The sequence below is a fragment of the Dermacentor silvarum genome, chromosome 4, assembly GCF_013339745.2.
Source record: "Dermacentor silvarum isolate Dsil-2018 chromosome 4, BIME_Dsil_1.4, whole genome shotgun sequence".
NCBI classification, from domain to species: domain Eukaryota; kingdom Metazoa; phylum Arthropoda; class Arachnida; order Ixodida; family Ixodidae; genus Dermacentor; species Dermacentor silvarum.
In genome coordinates this window covers 227,336,012-227,348,192 of record NC_051157.2, presented here as the reverse complement: position 1 = coordinate 227,348,192, position 12,181 = coordinate 227,336,012, and the positions used below count along the sequence as shown (strand labels likewise).

The following is a 12,181-nucleotide window of genomic DNA, read 5'->3' as shown; positions in this document are numbered from 1 at the left end:
AGCGAACGTAGGTACGTGAGCGAGGATCAGAGAATACTTTCTTATTTAAATGAAAAACACGGTGCGGTAGTCTAAACATTCTTGACACTTGCCTCGCAAATGCAGGAGTTATCCGTTGCCTTCCAGTGATCGCGCTTTACTTGGGCTTCCCATCTCTTCCGTCGCTCTGGGTCCCGGGGGAAGCGAAAACAACGCAGTCCTTTACGCGTCGATCCGGCGCACTTGGGAACACAACAGCCCGTCATGTCGACACGATGCACTTGATAGCTTGTCAGTCATGCGGCTGAACACTGTCTAGCAAGTAGAAGCGTCCGCGAAGCATCCGCGCGCACTGTGCCTCGAACTCAGCACCGGCACCAAGCAATCGCAACGGCTCGCTGTGACACAATATGGCGTCGCAGCGAGAAAGCGGCGGCGCGGGGGCGGTCAAAGGTTAGCACCACCCTGAACGGCGGCGCTGGCATCGAGGCACCCTATGGAGTCGCGAATACTGGTATTCATATGCCTAGGTATACGTGCGGCGCCTGCCGTACAAGAAGCGAGTTGCATATGTAACTAGCAAAGTGGAACGAGGTGTAAGCACGTACGTTATACAGTCGAATTTTTATTCAGTAAATAAACTATCCTCGGTCGTACACAGAACAAGTCGTCAATCGGTACAAGCGGATCCACCGCTAATCTTCGAGTGTTTAGAATATTGCGAAGTTAGTTGATGGTGTCCAGGCTGGCACGCTGGGCCTTTGAATTTTATTGGAGACTTTCTTGAACAGTACAATGCACTTTATAGACACTCCCCGGCACCCAAAATAATTGTTACAGGGTCCAGAACAAATCTAGCAGCATGATAAAACATTCAGTGCCAGCTTTAATTCTAGCAAGAGCCGCAAAAGATATAGCGATATTTCAGTGGTGCGTGGATGCTCGACCATCCTAGCTGTGACTGCGGGGATCATTATGACATGGAAAGGTGGGCTGCCGTACGCGAGACAGGAGATCCCCTGCGCTATTGCCGGATTAAGAAAAAAGAAAAATTTCAACTCGAGCGCCCCCTTGGCGCCGAAGTCAGAACGCCGTCAGCTGAGCAGGTCAGTATGTCGTGGTCTGCAGTTCAGTAGGTCGGGGATTTAACAAAGGTGCATTAGATCTACCAGTACGCTGTAACAAAGGCATTGGCTGTAATCGCCTGGGGGAAATCGTTCTACGCCGCCAGCGTGAAATGGCGTGGCGCCATCTAATGAGCAAAACTGAAAACACTTTCGCGGCTCTCGGTGGCGTCTCAGGCCTAGCAGCATCAAAACGGACAACCGATTTTAAGAATATCGACAAGACAGCACCGATACTTTGGCCTCACGTTGAGGTGAGACAAAGCGATGGCTGGGATATTACCGCCGTCACGGCCGAGTGCAAGTTGCAAGAGCGAATTCAGATCGAAGCGAGCGGGTTGCTGCGATGTTGTTGCGCAATCACGCTGTCGTGCCGCGTAGAGTTCCGGGCGACAAACGAAATTTTGTAGCTGGCCAACAACAGGCAAAACCTGCGTGCATGTGGCAGGGCCTTCCTATGACGGCTGTGCTCATTTTCACGCTATAGTAGTCATAATAAGACTAGTGAACGCGGTCGCTCTTCACGGCTGCCACGAATTAACTCCGGGAAGGCGTGGGAAGACGCCTAGGGATAGAGTGCGTGCTCAAGGTATCCGCTGACACCATCGTCGGTGGTGTCTGCACACTTTCTTGTTGGCAGCCTTTAAACCGCAGACGACACCTGGTCACGTGCGAGCCTCGGAGATGTTTCGCTCACACGTCTGCCCCGTCTCATTTTACGCGCTCCAGTGTTTCGTTGCTAGCGTTTCAGCGACCGAAGCAGTCGCAATTATTGCGGAATGGCCAGAGCAGCGTTCTTCCTCGCAGCAGCCACCGGCGTGACGCAGAGGAGGGCCGGCCGTCGTCGTCGTCGCACCACCGGCCGCGGCGGCGCAGCAGCCGGCGCAGCCGCCACCACCGCGGCAACGGCGGACACCACTCCTCGCGGGTGAGTGGCGGCCCTTCCTGGGGGGGAAGGAGGGCGGCGGCTATTTCGGTCCGGACCCGGGGCCCGCTGCCGAGCGCGGCCGTCAGTCGTGTTCCGTGGGGGTTTTTGCGTCGTTCGGCAAATGGTAGGACGCAGTGCTTCCTCCTCTGGCGCCGCTGGGGCTGCGTCGGCGGGCATGTCGGCCGAGGCTGCTCAGGTGAGGAGCAGTGGGCTTGCCGCCCTCCGGACCGGTCGCGCTGTGGGGCTGGGGGGTCTGGCCGCCCCCCCGCGTGGGGGGGCTTTGCCCGGGGCTGCTGGCTAGGCTGGCTCGCCGCCGCAAGCGCACCTCGGCCGAAGAGGAGCTGGTGGATGTAAATTTTTCGCATGCTGGTTAGGGAGGGGGGAGGGGCAGATTTGGTGTGTGTGAGTGTGTGTGTGTGTGACGGGGCTGACGGAAGGCCCCCTGGTGCCTCCTCTCTGTTGTTGTCTTCTTCATGCGGGTTTGCGTGACTTGCGCCCCCCTTCCTGACCGATGGGTGACCGGCGGCGATATCCGGCTTGCCGTTTGTGCTCGGGGTGGTCCCGGTGGTGTTTGGCTGCTGATGCTGATGCTGGTGCTGCTGGTTCGTGCGGTGGCAGTCGCCCGTGCGGAGGCCCCCGAGCGTGGAGGACGACGAAGAGGGCCATCTGGTGTACCGGCCGGGAGACGTGCTCCAGGACAGATGTATTGGACCTCCCTTCTCTTATCATGGGGGCCACTCCTACTAGGGGGGCAGGGGGGAACTGGGGTGTGCATAGCAACTGCACCGTGGGTCTCGTCAGATGGCACTGACCGGGGCCCCCCACGTGGGCTTTTTTCCCATGCCTCTTGCAGACAAGATTGTCACCACTCTGGGTGAGGGGACCTTTGGCAAGGTGGTCAAGGTGATTGACATGCACACGTGAGTAGACCTGACAGCATGGCACTGCATGTGTAGTGGCGGTCCATCCTCATTTTTTACGCAAATGTTGTGAATCCTGTTTTGTCAGTACCTGTGAGGGGGTCTTAGTAACAACTCGATTCGGGTGAGCTTGAAGGTATATTGGAGCATGAAAAAATGCATGCAACAGCACTAGTCCTGTTGTGTGTTTCTCATCACGCTGCTTCAATATACCTTCTTGTGAGGAAGAGTGCCGCCATGTGACACCTCTCGCTTTTGTGTGTAGCATGCTGCCATTAAAGAAGTGTGTGTGTGCTACATTGCTCTGCTTCTAAACGGCACTAAAAAATGGATATTCGTTGCTTTGCAGGCATGTCTCTTTCAGAGCCTACACAACAGAATGGCTTAGTGGGTGCTGCCAGCATGAGTTTGCGGAGTGTACTGATACATTTGTGGAATGCGGCGTAGCTACCTTTCGTTTTGCGACAATGGCCACTAGCATGTTGCCCAGCTTGCTGGCGTTGCAAGGCCAAGCCAGCGTTGTTTTTGACCCATGCGCATGGTGAGGGCAGTAGGTGTGCTAAAAATAGCACACCTCTCCCTTTGAGGTGTTCAGCAGCTGCTCTTGCTGCACGGTGTGACGGCATCTTCTTGGCTGGCTGCTGTCACTGAGCGCGTGACGTTGGCCGCTTGCTTTCTTCTTAGGGTTCATGCAAGCGAGGGGACGGCGGTCTATAAAAAGAAGGCTCTGTGGTGGCCTTCTTTTTGACACACTTGCATATTCACTTGCACTCTGTGGCATGAGGTAGGCGGCACATTGCTGGCCCAGTTGGGGCTCTTGGAGGGAGGTTGCCCAAGGGGAATCTTGTCTCTCTGTGTCACATCAGCTTTGGTTCTAGGAAACAGTCGCAGCTTTTCCTGTGGTGTCGTTAATGTGTTAAAAGCTGCTGTGATTCTCTGCATTTTTGTTTACTGTTTTTCTTGAATGTACGTGGCCCTAAAGTAGAGGGTAGTCATATGGACACACGACATCCTTAAAGGTATACCAACATGACATTTTCGACTCCTTATCTTTTGGGGTACACGAATATTTGGGACCTGAAACCTTATAAAAAAAATTAAAAATGCTTGCAAGCCCCAGTGTCCTAAATAATTTAATATAATAGCTTTTCTACACCAAGTTTTGGTATCATTTCCTGGGTGGTTACTGTGTCGTGACATCATGATGCAGGAGATGGTCACATGGGAGAAGAGAAGGGCATTGAGACTTCTCAACGATTTTGGCACCCGTTCTGGCTCTCTTGTTTGTCTGCAATGCTGCTGCTACAAGTTGCAGCAAGTGTAAACTCCCACAAGGCTACCTTCTGTGTCACGACGTCGCCTCCTGGGAAACTATACCGTGACTGGCTGTAGAAAAGCTATTATATGGATACATGCATATTACATTATTTAGGGGTACTTGGTGGAGGCTTGCTAACGTGGCTCGCTGGCTGCACCTAGCGAAAGAAGCTCAAAAAGGTTGTATGCCATTGTGCTGGAAACCTTGCTCTGTTGTGGACCAATATTTAATTAATTTATATTAAGCCATTTGCTACAGCCCGCCATGCGCATGGCTTTCGTACTGCACATTTTTTTTACCAACAGCAGTAGTACTCATTTTTTTTCAGCGTCATGAACGCCTAGCTCCAATATTTGATGAGAAGAATTATGAAACATATTATTTACATTTCAGAATCATTCAGATTTTACTTTGCTGTTTTTGAAGTCGCAGGCATATCATTGTGTGAAAAAGTTTGAAACACTCCAGCATGGGCCGTCACCATCTGGTGAATACGACTCACACCTACCATGAGATTCACTTCCTTCGAAGGAAGGCTCGGAGAAAGTGCAGTCTTCTCAAGGCTTGTCATTGCTGTCACTGTTGACAAGAATATCTAACATATTGCACTCTGAGCGCGCTGGCCACCGTACGCAGCCATTTCTTCTGCCACTCGAGGCTATCAAAAACAACCCAGAACATTTGCTATCTAGCAGTAACCATGCTCGGATAAACTGACAAGTGCTGCCATCCATCAGTAGCTACGAGAAGTACAAAATACGGCTGCCCGGTGATGCACCGGCTTTGGCAATATTACCACTGCAGGTGTGTTGGCTTTGGCAGCAAATAGGCTAATACTGCAATCCCCTACTCTGGTGATTTTAGCAGGGTAGTTTACAAGAAATACAATATTAAAATTTGCGTAAGAAATCAATACAGGTTGCATATTAGAGATGGCAGAACAATCGTAACCCCCCCCCCCCCCCCCCAAAAAAAAAAGATAAAAATATGCAGTCTTCCTTTGACTCAAAAGCTTTATTTAAAATCCATATAGTGATTTTGTTCTGCATCATCACACTCTAATCCATAAACTGACTCCTCCAAATTCAACCTCAAAATTAGGTCTGCAGGGGCTTCTGGCTTCTGGCTGTATTGTGCTCAGCAATTGAAATGCGACACTCGGGAAACATGGCGGCCGGCGCTTTTTGTGCCACCAGTGATCGCTGGATGATTGCTGAGGGGACCGAATGCAGTTACGATGCATGCAAAACGCTTTCATGTGACACAAAAATGCATCATCTCAGTGTCACCAGCGCCCACCGGTGGCGCAAGAAAGTCCCAGCTGCCATGTTGTCCGAGTATCGTGTTTCAATCGCTGAGCACTGTACAGCACCAAAAGGAGTGTGATATTGTCCCGGTTTGACTCCACAACCTTTTCTTACTTTCTGTATGCTGCCTGGCTGTCATGTCGCATACATGCCAGTAACACCAAATCCACGTCAGCAAGTGACACCTCTCACAACTGACACGAAAATGATGACTGACAAAAGCTATGCACAAAGATACATGGCTATGGTGACACCATTACCGGGCCTCAGCAGAAGTGCTGCTTAAACAATAAATTTCTGGTCCTCACTAAATTACACCGTTTTCTCTAATTTCATAAAAAGATACTAAAAAGCCTGAAGCCAGTGAAGATGCATGAAGCGGTGAACAGGGTGAAGAATAGAGGGAGGCGCTAGCTCAGTACTTGGCACAAATTTCAAATTACTTGAATAGTGGAGGGCTTGCATGGATACGGGTGCTTGCTTAGATCGTGCGAGTTTGTAGTCAAATTGTGTTCGTTGAATGTATTGGGTAAACTGCTGCATGTGAAGGTTAGAATGCTGACACTAAAATTCACCGTAGTTGGGTTTAGTGTTTTTGTATGAAGGGGTGCTTGAAAGGTGCAGTTTAAATTGTTTAGCCTGTGGTGATGCTGGCGATCAGAGCATAGAAAATTTCTGTTAGAGCTGTTGACAAACGTTGCTGTTCATTGTTCTGGAGTACGCATACATAATGTGCTGCCCTTAGAGAAACTTAGCTTGGTGCCTAGTTTGAAAATACTTCCCCGTCTGAATGAACAAAATGTTCTGTGGACCAAAACAGGAGTGGTTGCAACAGGGGCAGGTAATCTTTTCTAATGTCAAAGCGACAGTATTTTGGAACTGAAAAACACAGGTCAAGATGGCTTCACACTCTCCCCTGTTTTTGTATTTTGTGTGTGTGTGTGTGTGTGTTCAGGTTAAGCGTAGAATTGCTCTAGTCATTAAGGATGCAGGTGTTCAGTTAGATCCCGTGTTGAATTTTGTGAGGACTGCATTTTTTGTTTCACAATTTTGACGAGGTGCAGCCCTTAACCATCTAAAGGCCATTACTAGATTGCTCTAGATACTAAATGCCGCTACTATGTCACTCTTGCCATGTAGTAGTGGCACACACAAAAGTATGCAGCATGCGCACAGCATCGGGGCACCGAACGTGATTGCTTCCCCAGTGGAAAATTTTAAAGCGAAGTTGCCTGTGTACAGAAAACGATCAACATCAGCATTGGCTCGAGCATCGTCGTCTTCTGCAGCTGGCTCGTTGGTGCACTTCGGGTTGCGCTCGTGCTCGGCAAACGCTTGTGCCACTGCTCCCGCATTCGTCGCCTTCCACAGCTGGCTGCGTTGCCGCTCATCATTCCAGCGTAGATTTTTCATTTCTCTTCTGTTGTAATGGGGTGTTTATGGGGGTATGAGCCATTCATTTTCTTGCGTAACAGACAGATTTAATTTTGAAGGAATTTAATTTCGAAGAATCGCAAGCGGCAATGGGGGGCAGGTGAATGCTGCCAACCACGCCGCCGAGCAATCTCGAAACATTGAACGCAAGTAACAGTAGTGGACCGAGGGTATACCGTCAGTGATGTTGTTCTCTCCGTCACAGCCGAACATGTGTGTAACCTCATAATTGAGAAATACTTTAATGAACCCTCGGGATTAACCCAGTGATAAACACAAGGCTGCACATTTCAGCTTCACTGGTTAACCATCTTCATGACGTGGAAGAGCCAACAAATTTTTCCCCCCCAAGTTTTTGGCTGCCAAGTTGGACGTGCAGCCCTTACAAGAGAGCAGCCCTTACAAGAGAGCAGCCCTTACACGAGTCTATATGGTATTGTTGATGCTTGCCCGATAAAAAAAAAAAAAAAAAAAAAAAAAAAAAAACAGGCGATTGTGATACTCCCTAAGTATTTGAGCATAGCTCTATATGTGTTTTCATTTCGCGATATATTGAGGCATCGCACCGAGCACCACACCGACTGGCAAAGCTGTGACACACAGTGCTATATATATATATATATATATATATGCAACCGTAACCTTTACTGGTAAACACTTCCAGCGAATGCTATGCACAAGGTCCAGCTTTTTGGGGTTTTTTTTTCTTCTTCCGCACGGCCAGCACTGCGGCTGCTGCGGATGCGTGTTCCTAAGCATCATCTGGTGGTGTTTCAAGGTGGCTTCCTCTGCTTGACTCCTTGCGCCCTCTTTGCTATCACCGTCTATCATCCCCCGCTGCGCTCCACATTCACTCTATCATCCTTCACAGTGCTTGTTCACTCGGTTACGCCAAGGGACGCTGACACTCAACGCAGGAGCTGCCCTCTAATAAGGAATAGTCAGTGGTAGGCTTTACTGTGTGACCGCCATCCTCTTTCCTTCCTGCTGTGCGAGCTAGGATGCCTCTAGTATAAGCATTTGAGATCATCTATCTTGCTATTGTACATCTGTTGAACTTCCTTTCTTGCCCTGTTAAGAGGATGTGAACTGTGTATGTGTTGCTCACTGCAGGGAACAGACAATGGCATTAAAAATAATCAAGAATGTGGAGAAGTACCGTGAGGCAGCACGCCTGGAGATCAATGTCCTTGAGAGGCTTGCCAAGTGGGACCCATCAGGCAAACAGTGAGTGTGTTGTGTCCCCTCAGCAGTTGGTGCGGTGTCATGTGACTTGTGAATCTTGCAGCTTGTGCGTCAAGATGCTGGACTGGTTCGACTACCATGGTCACATGTGCCTGGCCTTTGAGATGCTTGGCCTCAGTGTCTTCGACTTCCTGGTGAGTCACGAATTGCATAGAACCTGGTGAGTCACGAATTGCATAGAAGCGGCTGTCTGGCAACAGTGGTTGTGTCCATCCTCCCTATGGCATTGCTGCAAGGTGGTTGCAGAGTGTTGCTTAGTGATTGTCTCTGGGCTTTTAAAAAATGCAACCACCACCTTGATCATCCAGCATCCAAGCTTGCTGTGTTCTCAAAAATTAGTCAAGTCATGCTGACAGCTTTTTGCGCCCTTATGTACATCCCAGGGTACTCCCCACGGTGTCCGGCAGTAGAAATGCCACCCATTGCTCTGGATTCACCCCGTTGAAGGGGGTACTTGGCAATTAGAATGCAGCTTAGACCACTTATAACATAATCGCTTATAGTATTGAACCGGCATAACGCGACCTTTTCTGACTCCCATTTATCTTCCCACATAGAACTCAATGTATATACATATTGCTTATAGTGTAGCCACATGAGACTAAGCACCAGTTAATGTGGTTGGTGGGAAATCCTGCAGACAAGCGAGGCAGCGAGTGCGCTTCGAGAAAGAGGTGCGCCGGCCGAGGAGATGCAGAGCGAGCAAACGATCGAGGAAGGGAGGAAATAAAAGCTGGGGACTTGAGCCTGTTTCACATGCAAGCGATTTTGGCCATGGAGGAAGGAAAAACTGAGAGGCCCTGAAATCGCTCTTTGTTAAGCTCAGTGATGCCCGAAGTTGCTGTTACTCCGCCATCTTGTCAAGGCAGATTTTCCTCTCCTGTTTACATTTCTCGCCTGCGGCCTGCAACCGTCTTGGGCTCCGCGGATGTGCGTGCGCTGTGCTGATCTGACCAACAGATCCAATCGGGGTGTATATCATCACAACACCGTTGCCTAAGTCATGTCGTCCGAGTATTGTGCTCTAGTGTTGAAAGGATTTCATAATGGACGGCGAGGCCAATCCCACGCTACTTTTGCCGGCTTTACTGAGAAAAAGTCTGGGCATTCTCACTCCACTGCAAGAATGCACAGGTGATGACCGGCGGCACACTTTATGCACATCACGACCTATGACTAGCCCACCTGCAGTTTATGAGAACCAATATGTATTGTGGTTGGTGCTTTATAGGAACTGTTTTGCTGTATCTTGGGTGGGACTCCTGCACCAATTGTGCCATTTTGATACAAACACAAATTCCTGTGCCAAACAGAAAATTGACTGAAATTGCGCCAGAGTGGCTTTGGCATCTGCACTTCAGCAGAGGCCGCGAACAGCGAGCGGATTCATTCTCTGAAAAAGAGTGCAGCTGTGTCAGTGTTGCACAGAATCCTCGAACTAGTTCCATATGGGAGGAACGTTCTGTTAATGGTCGGTGGAAGGGTAACTCGTTAGGTTTGCGAGGGAACGGCGTTTCTTCTGTAAATGTTCCACAGCATTGAGCATACGTGCTGCGTGCGTGCGTGCATCATGAAGGGTGGATGGGCGACCGCGGGAGGCGCAAAGAACTAGCGCTTGCCTGTCACGTGACTATGGTGCATTTTTTTTTTTCCGATAGCAATTATGACACTCCAAGCGCATTTTGTCGCCGTGAGGTTCTGTATAAAGTCCAGGGGCGATAAAATCATCACCGCGCGCCATATTCTGTATGCGAGTGAAAGCGTGGGAAGTTGAGTCAGCGATAGTGGCTCTATCTCGAGCACGCAAGAGAGCGAAGTGGGAAGGAAGCGCGCCAGTGCCGTGCAACACTCCGGGTGGCTGTATCTTGAAAGCCATCTGCGGCGGGGGCCTTCCTCCCTGCGCTGTTTTCACGGCTTAGTTTGCGTTGATGCGAGCGGCGAGACGAAGGTCAATTCGCTCGCCGTTGCTGCCGTGCTTACTCACTACAGCGTTTTGACAGCAACTTTCTGCGGTCATCGAGTGAGATGCGTTCATGTTTGCTAGTCTGCGCGTGACACTATGCTTGTTAATTTAGTTAGTATGCTATGTTTACAGTTTATCTGGCCAATAAAACTACTATCCTTATTTCGTATAGCTGTCCACTAGTTCGCTATCGCAATCGATGCTTCGCCTTTCAGGCGAAACTGCGTCTTTTATTTTTTGGTGAGTTCATTATATTTTTTATTACCTGGCTGCAAGATACTGGACATTTTTTTCCCACTCATACTGCAATATTAATCAGCATTCATTAAACGCCTATGTACTGTTCCTTTCGATGCGGTTTCTTGTGCAATAAATTTAATTATATTAGTGTATGTCAGTAACTTTCTATTTGCACATCGGAAGCACAGTATCCTGACAGTGCATTTGAAGATCAAAGTGGAAAGTGCCATATGTGCTGAACTTGTAATAGACGAGCACCAAAGTTGCAGTTAGACATGCTTTGAGTATATCTGGTGCTCCCTGAAAAAATTTGTGTAGGAGCATTTCTTTGGATTCTTTTTATCTGCAGATAATCTACTGCCGGCGATCTTCAAATTTGTATGATATACGTAGTTCGGTGAGTTTTAGATTGCTCACTTTATCTCGCCTCAGGATTATCCGACACTATATTTTAGTTATAAAAGTGAAATGTAATGTTAATGTAACAGCGCATTCTTTTTGCATTAAAGTAACTTGTAACGGGAACTCGCTTCAAGATTGGGAAGGAACGAGGAAGTGGTTTCTTTCCTGTTTTGTCTTCTCATATGAATTATTAAAACTTCAATATCGGTGCACAAACCTGAAAGTTGTACAATTTTAGTGGTGCGTCTCTTTGGCGGGCAGCATAGGGGCACCTGTGTGATGTACAGTAAAACCTTGTTCATACGTTCAAAAAATACGTAAAAAATAAACGTACGATGTACGATCGGAATCCAGTAAAAATTGAAGCTGACAAGCCCATATTGAGGTGCAAAGGCAGAAAACATTTATTTCTTGCAAAACATAGTTACAGTCGAATCTCGTTAAAGGAACGTGTACAATACTGAGCCGTTCACATTCCTCACACTGCACGGCGGTGCCTCCCACACATTTTCTCCCAATTTTTGTGCTTATAACACTGGACTTTTCTGCGCTTCTGGCAAGTGGCCGACGTGTGCAAGGCCACTCCCGGCTGTTGTTGCTGCTGTCCGAACGGCCAGGGCGGCTGTATTTCGAGTGTAATAGAATACAGTTGAGTTGGCCGAGCCCTGCCTAGCTGAGGTGCAAAACAAGAAGGCTGAGGGCGCTGCGAGCGAACTAGAGAGGCGCGCACTGCAGCGGGTGGTCGTCTCTGTCCCCAGGGCCAGTATAACGTCAAACTATTCCAATCTGTTTTGTGCCCATATGGGTGAGGCTTAAGCCATTTTGACCTATCGCGAAGTGCTAATGGCAGACTTGAAAGAAAGTCGCAGTTTCACCCTAAAGGCGAAGAAGCATCGATTGCGATATCAAATTAGTAGACAGCTATACGAAGTAAGGACAGTAGATTTATCGGCTGTATAAACTTGTAAACATTCGCTTAGTAATTAAATTAACAAGCATGGTATCGCGCGCACGAGCAAACATGAACACATTTCACTCAATAACCACGGAAACTCGCTGTCTAAATGTTGCAGTGAGGAAGCGCGGCGGCAGCAGCGAGTGAATTGACCTTCGTGCTGCCTCTCGCTTCAACGCGAATTAAGCGAAGAAAATAAAGCGCACTGTGGGAAGCAGGGCTCGTCCCTTTATTTAGCAGCCGCTTTTTTCCCATCCTATGTTTTGAGTGGCCCATCATCCACTGTCAAAAGCAGGAATATTGCACAGCTGTCACTGACTTGCAAGGCATTTATTGTGCATATTTTTAAGCACAGCGGTTTCAGTC

General features: G+C 48.8%; 1 protein-coding gene across 5 annotated transcripts in view; it reads left to right on the top strand.

The window, feature by feature from the left end:
- LOC119451016 (dual specificity protein kinase CLK2-like) overlaps positions 1 to 12,181 on the top strand; it is a 57,892-nt gene that overhangs the window by 28,425 nt on the left and 17,286 nt on the right. For 2 of the 5 annotated variants that reach the window (XM_049666397.1, XM_049666399.1), the window contains exons 3-7: positions 1,911 to 2,031; positions 2,650 to 2,734; positions 2,885 to 2,951; positions 8,124 to 8,237; positions 8,299 to 8,389. In XM_049666397.1, coding sequence (XP_049522354.1) covers positions 1,911 to 2,031; positions 2,650 to 2,734; positions 2,885 to 2,951; positions 8,124 to 8,237; positions 8,299 to 8,389 — 478 coding nt within the window. Of the gene's footprint in view, positions 1 to 1,910; positions 2,032 to 2,055; positions 2,228 to 2,649; positions 2,735 to 2,884; positions 2,952 to 8,123; positions 8,238 to 8,298; positions 8,390 to 12,181 lie in introns of those variants that run through there. The other 3 variants (XM_049666398.1, XM_049666400.1, XM_049666401.1) reach the window with 3 other exon arrangements.